Source organism: Lithobates pipiens, unplaced genomic scaffold (genome assembly GCF_037356315.1).
Source record: "Lithobates pipiens isolate NorthernLeopardFrog02 unplaced genomic scaffold, aLitPip1_a1.2 Scaffold_22, whole genome shotgun sequence".
In the NCBI taxonomy this organism is placed as follows: domain Eukaryota; kingdom Metazoa; phylum Chordata; class Amphibia; order Anura; family Ranidae; genus Lithobates; species Lithobates pipiens.
Genome location: NW_027507784.1, coordinates 113,283,857 through 113,298,515, shown reverse-complemented (window position 1 = coordinate 113,298,515; position 14,659 = coordinate 113,283,857). Strand labels below are relative to the sequence as shown.

General features: G+C 37.9%; 1 protein-coding gene across 2 annotated transcripts in view; it reads left to right on the top strand.

Annotated features, from left to right (window-relative positions):
• Positions 1–14,659, top strand: part of ZNF385B (zinc finger protein 385B) — a 743,747-nt gene that overhangs the window by 189,178 nt on the left and 539,910 nt on the right. For both annotated transcript variants that reach the window (XM_077448111.1, XM_077448110.1), the window contains exon 2: positions 12,616–12,918. In XM_077448111.1, the coding sequence (XP_077304237.1) occupies positions 12,618–12,918 (301 nt within the window). In that variant the 5' untranslated portion in view covers positions 12,616–12,617. The remainder of the gene's footprint in view (positions 1–12,615; positions 12,919–14,659) is intronic.

Below are 14,659 nucleotides of genomic sequence, written 5' to 3'. Positions count from 1 at the left end.
TGCTTGAAGTTTGTAGGGTTCCTTGAGTACTCTAAAAGATAACTAAGCTATGTGGAGGCATATAAAGTTTACTGCTTGGCACTCACTACAGATACACTTCTCTGTAACAAGAAAATAATTCCCAGTGGGTTGAACAAAAACAGATTTCCACATCAGCACACATGATGTGTTTTTTTTCCCTTGCTGTTCTATTGTATTCTGACAGCAAGGGACAAACCCCCCCCCCCCCCCCCCGCCCCGTCCATCCGTCAGAATATACAGATCAACACTTGCAGTCATTGGCTGCAAGCGCTGATCACATGTTGGTTTTCCAGCTGGACCGTCCAACAGAAGCCGGTTGTTAGCCCAGACAGCAGTGCATATGTTCCTAAAGTCACCCGGTTCCCATACCTCCCAACTTTCTGAGATGGGAATTTAGTAGCTTTTAGGCTCTATACACACTAGAATTTTTTTTCTGCTCTTAGAAGCTAAATAGTTGTATCCTATGTGTCCATGCACACTACTTGAGGCTATTAGCATTAGCTTTTTTTTTTAGCTTTTTTCTTCATGTACTGCAAAAACGCTAATAAAATGCTAATGCACCTAAATGCTCCTAAAAGCTTCTAAAACTACTAAATTGCATCCAGGAAGCTGGCACAAAAAAATCTATTATCAGCATTTTTCACTCAGCATTTTTCACCTAGCTTTTTTTGGAGCTCATAAAAAACATAAGTGTGCATGGAGCATTCAAAGCTTTTAGAAGCTTTTAGGAGCATTAGCATTTTATTAGTTTTTTTACAGTACATAAAAAATAATAATAATAATAATAAAAAAACCTTTTGGGAGCATTTTAGTAGTGTTTAGAAACGCTTAGGAGCATTCAGTGTTTTTTTTCTGCTGGAAAAACGCTCCAAAAAACTCTATAAAAACAACTTTTTTTCTGCTCCTAGATGCTGCAGCTTAAGAATGCTAATAGCCCTAAAGTAGGATAACACTATTTAGCTTCTAGAAGCAGAAACAAAAATGCTAAAAAAGCTTCTGGAAGTTTAAAAACACTACTGTGCATTAGAAGCCTAAATATTTAATAAAAAAAAAAATGAAAACAAAATACAATTGCAGAATTACTTTAAAAAAAAAGAAACTGTACACAGTACATTTACTCAAAGTGTAAAAAAAAGATCCCTAATCACCCCCCTCAGAGTAGTACAGTGTCACTATGGTGACACTGAACTACTGTGATGAAAGTATGTAAAAAAAAAAAAAAAAGTAAAAATAAAGGTTAAAAAATAAATTAAAAAAAATAGATTTTTTTTTAAACATACTGTCACCAGTCATAGGATGATATAGTACTGCACTGGTGACAGTATGTAAAACAATAGTGACAAAACTCTCCAAATGGTATTTAATTTATTCATTTTCCAAAAAATTGTGAAAAGAAAATACAAATTCAAAAAACTCGCCAAGCCTTTTACTAAATACCCCAAACTGTCTACTTTCCAAAAAAGGGGTCATTTGGGGAATATTTTTACTGCCCTGACATTTTAGGGCCTCAAAAAATTTGATAGGCCATCAGTACATCAGGATTGATCAATTTTAAAATATATATACCATAGTTTGTAGACGCTATAACTTTCACACAAACCAATTAATATACACTTATTGGGATTTTTTCTTACCCAAGACATTTAGCGGAATACATTTTGCCTACATTTTTAAAGAACTTTGATTTTATTGGATATGTTTTATAACAGAGAGAAGAAAATACAGTTTGTTTGTTTTTTCAACATTTTTGGCCTTTTTTTCGTTTATGTACTAAAAATAAAAAGCTTGGTGGTGATTAAATACCACCAAAAGAAAGCTCTATTTGTGAGAAAAAATTATATACATTTATTTTGGGTACAGCATTGCATGACTGCACAATTAATTGCCAGTTAAAGTAGTGCAGTACTGAATAGCAAAAAAAGGTTTTGTCAAGGGAGCAGGTAAAAGCTTCCAAAGGTCAAGTGGTTAAAAACAGTGTAAATATAATTTTTGTAAGCAAATTAGTTATATACAGTATGTCACAAAAGTGAGTAAACCCCTCAAATTTTTGTAAATATTTTATTATATCTTTTCATGTGACAACACTGAAGAAATGACACTTTGCTACAATGTAAAGTAGTGAGTGTTCAGCTTGTATAACAGTGTAAATTTGCTGTCCCCTCAAAATAACTCAACATACAGCCATTAATGTCTAAACAGCTGGCAATAAAAGTGAGTACACCCCTAAATGAAAATGTCCAAATTCAAATTCAATTGTCAATATTTTGTGTGGCCACCATTATTTTCCAGCACTGCCTTAACCCTCTTGGGCATGGAGTTCACCAGAGCTTCACAGGTTGGCACTGGAGTCCTCTTCCACTCCTCCATGATGACATCACGGAGCTGGTGGATGTTAGAGACCTTGCGCTCCTCCACCTTCCATTTGAGGATGCCCCACAGATGCTCAATAGGGTTTAGGTCTGGAGACATGCTTGGCCAGTCCATCACCTTTACCCTCAGATTCTTTATCAAGGCAGTGGTCGTCTTGGAGGTGTGTTTGGGGTCATTATGTTGGAATACTACCCTTGCGGCCCACTCTCCGAAGGAAGAGGATCATGCTCTGCTTCAACATATCACAGTACATGTTGGCATTGATGGTTCCATCAATGAACTGTAGCTCCCCAGTGCTGGCAGGACTCATTCAGCCCCATACCATGATACTCCCACCACCATGCTTGACTGTAGGCAAGACACACTTGTCTTTGTACTTTGTCCTGACCTGGTTGCTGCCACACACGCTTAACACCATCTGAACCAAATACATTTATCTTGGTCTCATCAGACCTCAGGACATGGTTCCAGTGATCCATGTCCTTAGTCTGCTTGTCTTCAGCAAACAGTTTGCAGACTTTCTTGCGTACCATCTTTAGAAGAGGCTTCCTTCTGGGACGACAGCCATGCAGACCAATTTGATGCAGTGTGTGGCGTATGGTCTGAGAATTGACAGGCTGAATCTTATAGCCTAGGCCATTTTTATGTAGAGCAACAATTCTTTTTTTCAGATCCTCAGAGAGTTCTTTGCCATGCGGTGCCATGTTGAACTTCTAGTGAACAGCATGAGAGAGTGAGAGCGATGACACCAAATTTAACACACATGCTCCCCATTCACACCTGAGACCTCGTAACACTTAATGGGTCCATGACACCAGGAAGGAAAAATGGCTAATTTGGCCCATCTTAGACACTTTCACCTAAGGGTGTACTCACTTTTGTTGCCAATGGTTTTGACATTAATGGCCGTGTGTTGAGTTATTTTTAAGGGGGCAGCAAATCTACACTGTTATACAAGCTGTACACTCACTACATTACATTGTAGCAAAGTATAATTTCTTTAGTATTGTCACATGAAAAGATATAATAAAATAGTTCTAAAAATGTGAGGGGTGTACTCACTTTTGTGAGATACTATAGTTGTCATCAAGTTAACAGTCTGCTAAATTTGGTCTGGTCACAAAAAGATCCAATAGTTACACACTGATAAAATGTTTTACATTATATACATTATTTACTTAAATGAAGGATTCACTTTAGGTTATATCTAAATTTCACATTCATTATGTTTTTTTTTTCACCAATGCAGCAGATTAAATTACAGCGGCTGAGCAAAACGATTAGATCCTTCATAATGTTTCTTCATAGTAAGCATACTGACAATCCTCTTACAGTGAGAAAAGAAATGGTGGTTATCACTTTAGGTATTAATGACACATATTTCAATTTTCTATGACACAATTTAAAATCAGAAAGTCAAGTTTTATTCCTGAGTCAGCACTTAGTGTCCTTGAATGTCATCTTAATCCCATTTCCAGAGGCATTAAGAATTGGATTGAAAATCTATGACATTGACTGGCTGGGGAAATTTTAATGGCACAGCAAATACACGTGCTGTATATGCTTTCCTACATGGAAATGAACAACTATTTTTAGTAGAAGTGGAAGTATGGGCTATCATTAAAGAGGAGTTCCAAATACTGTGGCTGCTGACTTTTAATATTAGGACACTTACCTGTCCAAGGATCCCAAGATGTCGGCACCCCAGCCGATTTTCCAGTCAGCTCTCAGGTGCTGCCATTCACGGTAAGGGAGACCAGCAGTGACAGCCGGTTCCATACTATGCATGCGCGAACCACGCTGCACTTTCTAACTGGCCCAGTGGCGGAGGATGGAGGAGGGGGGCCGAGGTCTCCCAGAATTGGGGCACCATTACTTGTCAAAAACAGGTACCCGCTCTCCCCCAAAAGATGGCAAATGTAGCACTGGTGTAGGAGGGGGTGGGCTGAGGCAGATAAGTGGAGCTTCCACTTTTGGGTGGAACTCCACTTTAACTAATATTAAAATGGCTCCCACCCCCCTTTTAACACTTATATTATATTGTTGAAGAAAAATGCCTATACTAGATATTTTCATGCAGCTCTGGTCCAGTCACGTGATCTCCCCTGTGTCAGCCAGTGGCAGCTACAGGTGAGAGGAGAGATTGATCCGACAATGGGTGGAATGCCTGAGATGACATCAACCATTGGATTACCATGGGCCATCCATTGTCAGCGCTTCCTCTACTCCCCTAAAGCCAGACTCTGCATTACATAGGGAGACGATCACATGACCCAATCCAAGCAGCCTGAAACTAGGTAAGCATATGCATTTTTCTTCTACAGGTTAGTTAGCATTGGTGTTAGAAGGGAGCAGTTTTAGGATTCGTTAGTGATTGCACGGATTTCTACTTTAAGGCCAAGTAAAAAGAAACTATGTCAAATAAACTGTAGTAATACACAGCAAGCATGATTCAATTATCTAAAATCATATAGGTGAAAAATAAATTCAGAATAGATCTATTGTCTGCGATACCTAAACCTGACCAGTATGCTAAGGCTACAAATAAAACAAAGGTTCAGATAAAAATATTGTTGTGGATACAGCACCAGGTGCATAACTTACCTCAAAAAGTGTGTCCTGCTGGTTGCTGCCTACTATAGATAGTCTTCTGGTGCTGCAGGGGGTAAGATCATTGGCTGCAACTGTGAAGCATTGCCAACGCTCCCTCTGGGATCCCTTACTGTGAGAAGAGCATCATCAGCAAAGGGATCGGCAGAAAAAGTCAGACGGAATCACGTGTGTGGGCTTCAGATGACTTTTTGTTTTCTAAAATTCTGGCGGACCTAGAAATAGAACATGTTTTAAATGTTTCCGATGGAATCAATTTCTGTTGGGAAAATCGTTTGTCTGTATGCTGTTCCGACGGACCAAAAACGATGCAAGGGCAACTACTGGCTATTGAACTTCCTTTTTCTAGTCCCGTTGTACGCATTGTATGTCACCGTATTCTAAACGATCGGACTTTGGTGTGATCGTGTGTAGGCAAGTCCATTTCAGCAGAACTCCGTTGGAACTTTGTCGGAAAAACTGTCAGAGTTTATTCTGATGGAAAAACCATGTACGCGCCATTAGAGTTATCACCAGAACAAGAGGTGAACCTAAATCTTCCAAAGGGTACACCTGTTCCCATGACAACTGTCTTATAGAGGTTTTCCTTCTCTGTTGTGTCTTTGGGACAAGAAGTAAATGGTCATCTCCTCAAAATTTATCACTGGGGGGCCCTCAAACAGTGAGGAGGGCTTCTGGGAAATGGTCCAAAGTCCAGAGTCGGGCTTTAAATGAATGCATCAACATCAACCAGACATTTAATATTTATTATTATTATTATTGATTTATATAGTGCCAACAGTTTACGCAGCGCTTTACAATGTATAGGGGAGACAACACAATTACAGTACAATACAAAGGGTACAGGAGGGCCCTGCTCATAGAGCATACATTCTAAAGGGAGGGGGTGGTGGTACAAAAGGTAATAGCTGCAGAGAATGATTTGTTATCCAACCCATTTTCTGCTTCCGAAACATTATGTTCTGGTATATTTTTATTATTTAACATCTTGATCATAAAGTATATTTATTAAAATAAACACTGAAATTAACTTGGCAGCTACCAGCAAATATCCCTTTTCAGACTTAATCCTGTCATTATTGGATGCTGTTAGGCACTAATTAAACAGAAATGCAAACATTTCCTTCAATCTGTTACATCTAACCCCAGTTAATGACATTTAAAAGAGCCTTTGCAAAGCCGTGGTGCCCATGTGTCAGGCAGTTCAGTCCTGACTGTCATGCAGCACATTGTGATAGCATTGAGATGTCAGCAGTAAAAGTGTCACATTGATTATTGATAGGACTGCGTGAAAGGCGTTATTACCATAGAACACTTATTCAAATTTTGGAACATGTGTTTGATTGTTTTCTATATTTTGTAGCATAATAATTGGATCTTTAAATTGCTCAAATTGCAAGCTGCATAGGTCTTTATAAGAATATAAATAGTTGTTTGTGACAAAGTGGATTGTCCATTAATGTGTACTAACCAAGGGCTATCAATTATACAGTCGGATTTGATGAGTCTAGTAAGTTATTCACAGAAAATACATTTTAGCCTTGACAACATTATCAAATGTGCATTGTCTTTCGGTATTATAGAAGTTCTAACCTTTCATAAAACAGAATGGAGATTGCGGCGTACCTGAACTAGCTAGGTGAAGAAGTTTATGTCAGGAGGCGGTGCAGTTCCCGAGGTGGAGGCCCAGATCTTTCCACAGGTTAGGGACAGGTGATTGCAGGACTTGGAGGGGAAGGCTGGAACTGGGGATTGCCTAAATAACTTTACCTGTACTGAAAGTATAGGTATACTTTAAATTCCTAAACAACAGTGGACCACAAGGAAGATGCAAAGGCTGCATGTGGCCATAAAACACCAATATTCTGCCCCAGTACCATGAATTAGCTGCAGTGCATTTTCAAAAAGTCGTGGTTGCACTACCTTTCCTGTATCCAGTGCATTTTGTAGCCCATTCAAATGAATGTGCTGTTAAAACGCAATGTAGGAAAATGCAACGGAATTGCACAGGAAATTGTTTATCCTGGTGTGAATTGGCCCTTTGGGGCATACAGTCAAGGAGTTGGCCCCAAGCATCACCAAACCTTTGCTTGCCACTGAACATGATCAAAACGTCTTATTATAACTTGTTGAAAGTTATTGCTATGATTTCATGGTTTTCATAACTATGTTTTTAAATACATAAGTATATTATGGTAGTTTATAATTCCTATAAGCGTGGAATTCAGTAACGACTTGTAGAGCGTCCCCGTTTCCAGCTGTATATTGTGAGTTTTTTTATTAGCACCTGTGATATTTTTTAAGGGGGAACGGGGGTTAGAATAATCTTTTAAGTATGCAAGTGTTAGAACAGAGAGCAGGAGGCATGTAAAGGTGATTATCAATGCTTCTTGCTTGTTGAACTGAGATAATGAGATACACTATCATTTACACAGTGTCTTTGTAATAGCTTCACTTTGAACTAACATTCTATCAAGGTTGTCCTCGGAGCTCTGAAGATTCTCATTATTAAAACATTTTTCATTGTTATTTAATACCTCTGTTTCAGAGATAAATCCTGTTTCCGTTGATTGATGAGATGCTGGTCATTAGTCTTTAACATCACTTGTCCGGGGAATTTGTTTCCCCATATTTCTTAAGCAGTGTTGATGGTTGGAAAAATTACATTTTATTTAGCAGTTTGAAGCAAGTGGAAACAGTCAGATTCAGTGGCTCTGGAATTTGTTAGAACAGATATTTAATAAAATGAATCAGCTCTACTGAAGGAATAGGCAATTTATTTTCATTCCATTTCCAAGTAATTAAAGTAAATATAACCCCCACAAAACTTTCAAACAGTGTAATTGTAACAGATTAATGCATGTGATCAATAACATTGTTTTAGCTCTTAATTGATTTAACTATTTAGCGAAATTCAAAATGTAGCAATGATCTATAATTATTTATAGATTGCTGTTAATGAATCAACCAATGTTCATTGGAAGAATTAGCAAAATGACCAATTATGAACTGGCGTATTTGCTCGTTATTAATAATAAAAAAAAAATGTGTATAGGGAAATTTGCTGATTATGTTGCAAATGGTGTCTTGAGATGAATGCAAATAGTAAAAAATAAGTCTGCGCTAGTTGTATAGAGAAGGCAGCTAGCAATTGGTCTACATACAAAACCCAACTAAAACATAAACAATAATGTTCAGCACCTCTATACAAATGTGCGTATATATCTATATCTATATCTATATCTATATATATATATATATATATATATATATATATATATATATATATATCTATCTATCTATCTATCTATCTATCTATCTATCTATCTATCTATCTATCTATCTATCTATATATATATATATATATAAACTTTATTACCTTGCTAGTAACGGGTTACTTTTACCTTCAGAACTGCCTTAGTTATTTGTGGTTTAGATTCAACAAGGTGTTGTAAACATTCCTCAGAGATTTTGGTCCATATTGACATGATAGCATCACGCTGTTGCTGCAGATTTTTTGGCTGAGCATCCATGATGCAAATCTCCCATTCCACCACATGCCAAAGGTGCTCTATTGGATTGAGATCTGGTGACTGTGGAGGCCATTGGAGTACAGTGACCTCATTGTCATGTTCAAGAAACCAGTTTGAGATGATTTGAGCTTTGTGACACGGTGCATTATCCTGCTGGAAGTAGCCATCAGAAAATGGATACACTGGAGTCATAAAGCAATTGACATGGTCAGCAACAATACTCAGGTAGGGCATGGCATTTAAACAATGCTCAATTGGTACTAAGGGGCCCAAGGTGAGGCAAGAAAATATTCCCCACACCTTTACACAACCAGTTTGAAATGTTGATATAAGTCAGGATGAATCCATGCTTTCATGTTGTTTATGCAAAACTCTGACCTTACCATAGGATTGTCGCACCTGAAACCTAGGCTCATCAGACCTGGCAACGTATTTCCAATCTTCTGTTGTCCAAATGAGCATGTGCCTCAGTTTCCTGTTCTTAGCTGACAGTAGTGGCATCCGTTGTGGTCTTCTGCTGTTGTTACTCACCTGCTTCAAGGTTTGATGTGTTGTGCATTCAAAGATGGTGTTCTGCATACCTTGGTTGTAACGTGTGGTTATTTGAATTACTGTTGCCTATCATCTCAAATCAGTCTGCCCATTTTCCTCTGACCTCTGATATCAACAAGGCATTTTCGTCCACACAACTGCCACTCACTATACGTGAATCATATACACAACAAAAAAGTCTTATTAACTGTGATAATATATTGAATAAAAAAGTCCCAGAATAAAGTATATTCCAATTTAATTTATTTTTTATCAATGAGACAAAAAAGGGCGGTGTCTTCCAGTATCCAAAGAAAACCTTCCACCTTGAATCGTAACATACCACCACTTGTGCTCAGTGCTAATAATACACTCACCAGATTCTATGCTGTCATTAGCAGCAAACGGCGCTTTAATAGCAGATAAAAACGTCTAGCCTCTCATACACGACCATCCAACAGCTAGATAGGTCCACAGGTGTCCAAAGTTTTGATGTTTGCCAGAGGGAAGCGTCACACTGTGCATACAAGGACTTTATGGGAAGAGGATGCTCACCAACTAGAGCCACACCAGAGGATTAAGGTGGCCTCCAATTCTGATCCCCAGAAATGGCAGCATGACTTCCAGCCCTAATGCATTTTGTGCAAGGGCACATCCTCTGAGGGCATTTGGTACTCAAGATGAATGCCTTACATTAAAACTGAACTTCACTCAGATATAAAATAATAAATAACTGTAGATCTTTCAGTAATACATCATTAAATGTACTTTTTTAAATGCAAGCAGTAAAAGTACATTAATTTAGTTGGGTATTAGCCTCTAGCAGCCATCTATACAGCAGACCTGCCCTGCCAGACAGGGATATGCTTGGTGGCAAGCATGTATAACGCTGAGATCTGGATGAACATAAATACAAATCCAATAGCAGGTAAAACAGCTCCTTTCTGATTTTTCATCTGTGAATTTAGTGTATTTATTGTTGTATGAGTGATTTTCATTGGATGCAGTTCACCTGGAGAACCTATCAAATGAAAATTGGTTTCTCAACGTAGGCTGGTTCATTAGGCAAAAACCTATGCAGTAGTCCTTTATTAAAATCTGTGTGTAAAAACAAAACTTTGTTTTTTAGTTTTAAATACTTAGAAAAAGTGGTCAAGGTATACAAGGAATAGGAGCTATGCAAAAAAAATTAAAAATTAAATTGTCCGGAGAATATGATTCATTTACTTATCCAAAAAACAATGCAACAAAATAAAAAAATAAAAAAATCTTGGTTGGATATCTTAGCACATCATAATTACAGGAAAATTACAAAAATACTAATAGAAAGGGATTTACTCCTGAATCAGAATTATATCATCATTTTAACCTATTTGTAGTGAAATAAATTCTGAAATTGGAATAAGTTCTAAACTAAATATTATCCGAGGGTGGTCATGGATTCCCTGTATTTATTCCATATATGTATTAATTTGTCTATTCCTATAGTTAGCTAGTCTATTAAAACTCTGATAGTTACTGTTGATAGCACAATAATATAAGGTTAGCAATGAAAACAAACACTGCTTAATAAAACAATGTCTTATTTATTTCCCAAGAAAATAGGAAAACGCTAACATGAAAATACTAAAGAAAGATATTACAAAGCATGTAACAACAGAACATATAATACAAGAACATCAAAGATATTTATCACATGGTCTCCTCAGCTGGGCTCAAGATGATAGAGAGAGAGCCATGAGGCTCAAAATGGTAGAGGGAGCCATGCGTCTCAGAGAGCCATCAGTCACGAACCAAGAGCGAAAAGGGACAGATTCCCTCCTGTGTGCACTTTTTAAACTTCATCTATACACCGTCCAGACCCAACCCCATTGCCTGCCCATTTAGGTTTCTAACAAATGAAAGTAGTTCCAGGGCAGTCCTTCTCAATATATTATATTTCTGTCTGTCCTGCTGTATTGGCCTCTAGGGGCAGCATTGTCCATGTATCATGTCTATGTATCTATGTATCGTCAATGCCTGTTGATCTTTTGATCTTTGTAGCAGGACATTCATCAATCATCTTGTCAGCTATGGTCCTTTTGAAGTTTACTTGCAGGGGGCTAATTAAAGATTTCCATGTTATCACACCAGGCGACCATGAGCCAAGCTTTTGTTCAGCCTTGATGGAGGCCTGATCTCTGAATATTCTGATATGCTACAAAGCTTTGATATGCAACTTGTTGAATTCCAGCTTGGTTGTTTCAACCAGAAAGAAACTCCAGAACTATAACATTAAACCATGTTGCCTTCCAACATGTAGGCACAAATGAAAAATAGGAATAAAATCTACTTTCATATATGGCATTTTGTTAAGGGGCTGCTTGAAACAGCTAAGATTATTTGCTAATTAAACATCTGTTACCCAAACATATACCCAAACATATACCCAAACCCAAGCATAAATTCCTGATACATGCCTGCTGTACCATGTACTTGTATGAGAAAGTCTCCTACTTTCTTTGCATTGCTTTCTTTATGTGAAATCCCTGGTGTTCCTGCTAGTCCCCTTGCTTTCCTATTACAAACTGATCACACTAAGCAAGAGAGCACACCATGGCCAGTTCTTTATTTATGCTGGGAACTCAGTGTATGCTCCTCCAATGAACTGACTTTTCTGACACGCTCCTGCTGCACAACCATTCACTGGCAAGCTCAGTGTGTGGCTGCTTCTCCTCCCCTCAGCTCTTTTGCAGCTGAGAACAGAGGGAATATGATCACTTATGAAAAAAGTTAAAAGGGTATCTATAATTTTTTTTTATATCTGTACAAAAATGTTTTGATTTCCATTTCTATTTTAAACTGAATGGGTTGTTTTGCAAGGTAATTGTTTACAATCACTTTATGTATGTATCAAAGCACTAGGCACATAACAAAAGTCATGTTTCCAGATCTTGACCCATATACAAGCTATCAACCAAAAAGACAATGCCTACACAGCAAGCACCAAGTAACACTCCACTGGACTGAACTATTGCAACTGAGTGATGTGTATTCTAGTCACCAAAGCATGTATGAGAGGTAGAAAAGCAGTCCGGTTCACCCACTCTAATATTCCCCTGCAGGTCCTGTAAATAATAAAAAAAAAATCCTACAGAGAAAAAAAAAGTATAACAATGTTCATTCACATAGTTATAAAATACATTCTATTTGATCTAGCCTGAAATATCTATATTTATATTGAATGACAGTATTGAAAGTACTTCTGGAATGACTTCACCCAGGGAAGATTGGGGAAAAGCAGTCCCCAGTCTCCCCTGCTCTGCACTTATGTGATGCTGACTTATGGGATACTGGGCTCCCAGGAAAGGCAGTCTTATTCGCAATCCTTGGGGGTGTAGCCACTTTGTAGAAATGATTGAGTGGCTTTACAGCTGACCAGATTACTTCTAGAAACCACAATCACAGCACATCGGGCAGTTTTCAGATTTGCTAACTGAACTACATGTGTCAACGTATAATAACAATAATACTAATACAAAGTCATATGTGTGACTATTTAAATTTGCAGGCATGAAGCGCCCTTTGAGTCCTGAGCAGACGCCTGAAAATGGGAGGATGAGCACTGCCATGTTTTTACGATGCTTTGAGGAAAAGGTGACCTGGACTGACAATTCCGAATGCCAGTTTTCCAATGAAAAAAAGAAGATCTTCTATTCGTTGTGCGAAGTGTGCAATATACAGCTCAACTCTGCGGCACAGGCTCAGATCCATTACAATGGAAAATCTCACCTAAAAAGAGTTAGGCAACTTAACAATGGAAAACTACCAAGTGGTACGTCATCTGGATCTGTACTTGTGAGCACCAATGCAGGTAGGAAACAAGGTTTATCTGTTTTATGCTTATTGTTTATGAACATTTTCAGATTTTTGGGGGGATAAATGAACTAAGCTGCTGTGGGTGCTTTGCGTACAAGTATAATAGGCTTTATTAATTCCACTGATTAATACTGCCAAATCATGTGTGTGCATGTTTGTAAAATTGTCTTTATTAATACTATTGAGCACCACTTGGCAGAACCAGTATCCTTTTGATATGCTAATTACTGAAAAAAAAATTCAAATGTATTTTGGTTTTGCCTGGAATATATTTTTAGTGTTTCTTACTCAACACTTTGTTGTTTGGCTTAAAGAGTATACGAGAGTGTTAAAAATCGAAACCAGGACATATTGAAGTCTAGGCACTAAAGGCCCAAAGGCAATTAGAAGCTATTTTACCAACCACATAGTATCAGTGACATGCTGATAGTAGTTCATCATATTTATCTTACAACTTCATAGCTTTATGTGAACCTAGATTGTAAAGAACTGGCCAAAGGTAGATATCTAACTGCCAGGTATTATACCTGCCCCAGCAACTGCACTACACCAAGCAGTGCCTTGACACACACTTCTGAGCAGTTCACTGTTAAGAATCAGCCTGTATGCTTCAAAAGGATTGTTTGCTCTCCTTATAGAAAAATTGAATGTTTGGCTGCTGGAGATTAAACGTCACCTTAGGAACATCCTTAGCAATTTGTAGAGCATCAGTATCTCCTAACTTGCAAATAAGAAAATGTAGGTATCCAAAAGCACTAGCTAAAGCAATAGATAAGGAAAAGAGAATGGTTTCAGCTTATTGGAAACTGATTTGGCTCAATAGTGGTGATATAATAGGCTTGGCTTACTTATTGTAACCATGGTAAAATAGCAATAGTTTGGAAAAAACACAGTTGTTGGCTACATTATTTTTTTTTTAGCTACAGAGTACTTGACTGTAATGGTAACCCTACATTGGTGTAGTGGTTGGGCTTGTAAAGAACTGGCCAAAGGCAGATATCTAACTGCCAGATATTATATCTGCCCCAGCAACTGCACTACACCAAGTAGTGCCTTGGCACACACTTCTGAGCAGCTCACTGTTAAGAATCAGCCTGTATGCTTCAAAAGAATTGTTTGCTCTCCTTATAGAAAAATTTAATGTTTGGCTGCTGGAGATTAAACATCACCGTAGGAACATTGTTAGCAATTTGTAGAGCATCAGTATCTCCTAACTTGCAAATAAGAAAATGTAGGTATCCAAAAGCACTAGCTAAAGCAATAGATAAGGAGAAAAGAGTGATTCTGGCTCATTGCAAACTGATTTGGCTCAATTGTGGTGATATAATAGGCTTGGCTTACTTATTGTAACCATGGTAAAATAGCAATAGTTTGGAAAAAACACAGTTGTTGGCCACATTAGTATTTTTTTTAGCTACAGAGTACTTGACTGTAATGGTAACCCTACATTGGTATGGTTGTTGGACTTATCTTGTCAAGTGTTTTTCACAGCTATATCAGCTAATGGTAACCCTACATTGGTGTAGTGGTTGGGCTTGTCTTGTCAAATGTTTTTCACAGCTATATCAGTGGTAGCATATTTGTACTTTATATGATGTAGTCAAAAGTGGTACCCCAGTCCTCCATTGTGGGGGTTTGGCTTGGGCTAACAAACGAATCCAGAAATAAAAAATTATTTTTGGGAGCCTGAAGAAAGTATCTGGATGGATAATAGGCATCATAAGACGCAAGCTAAA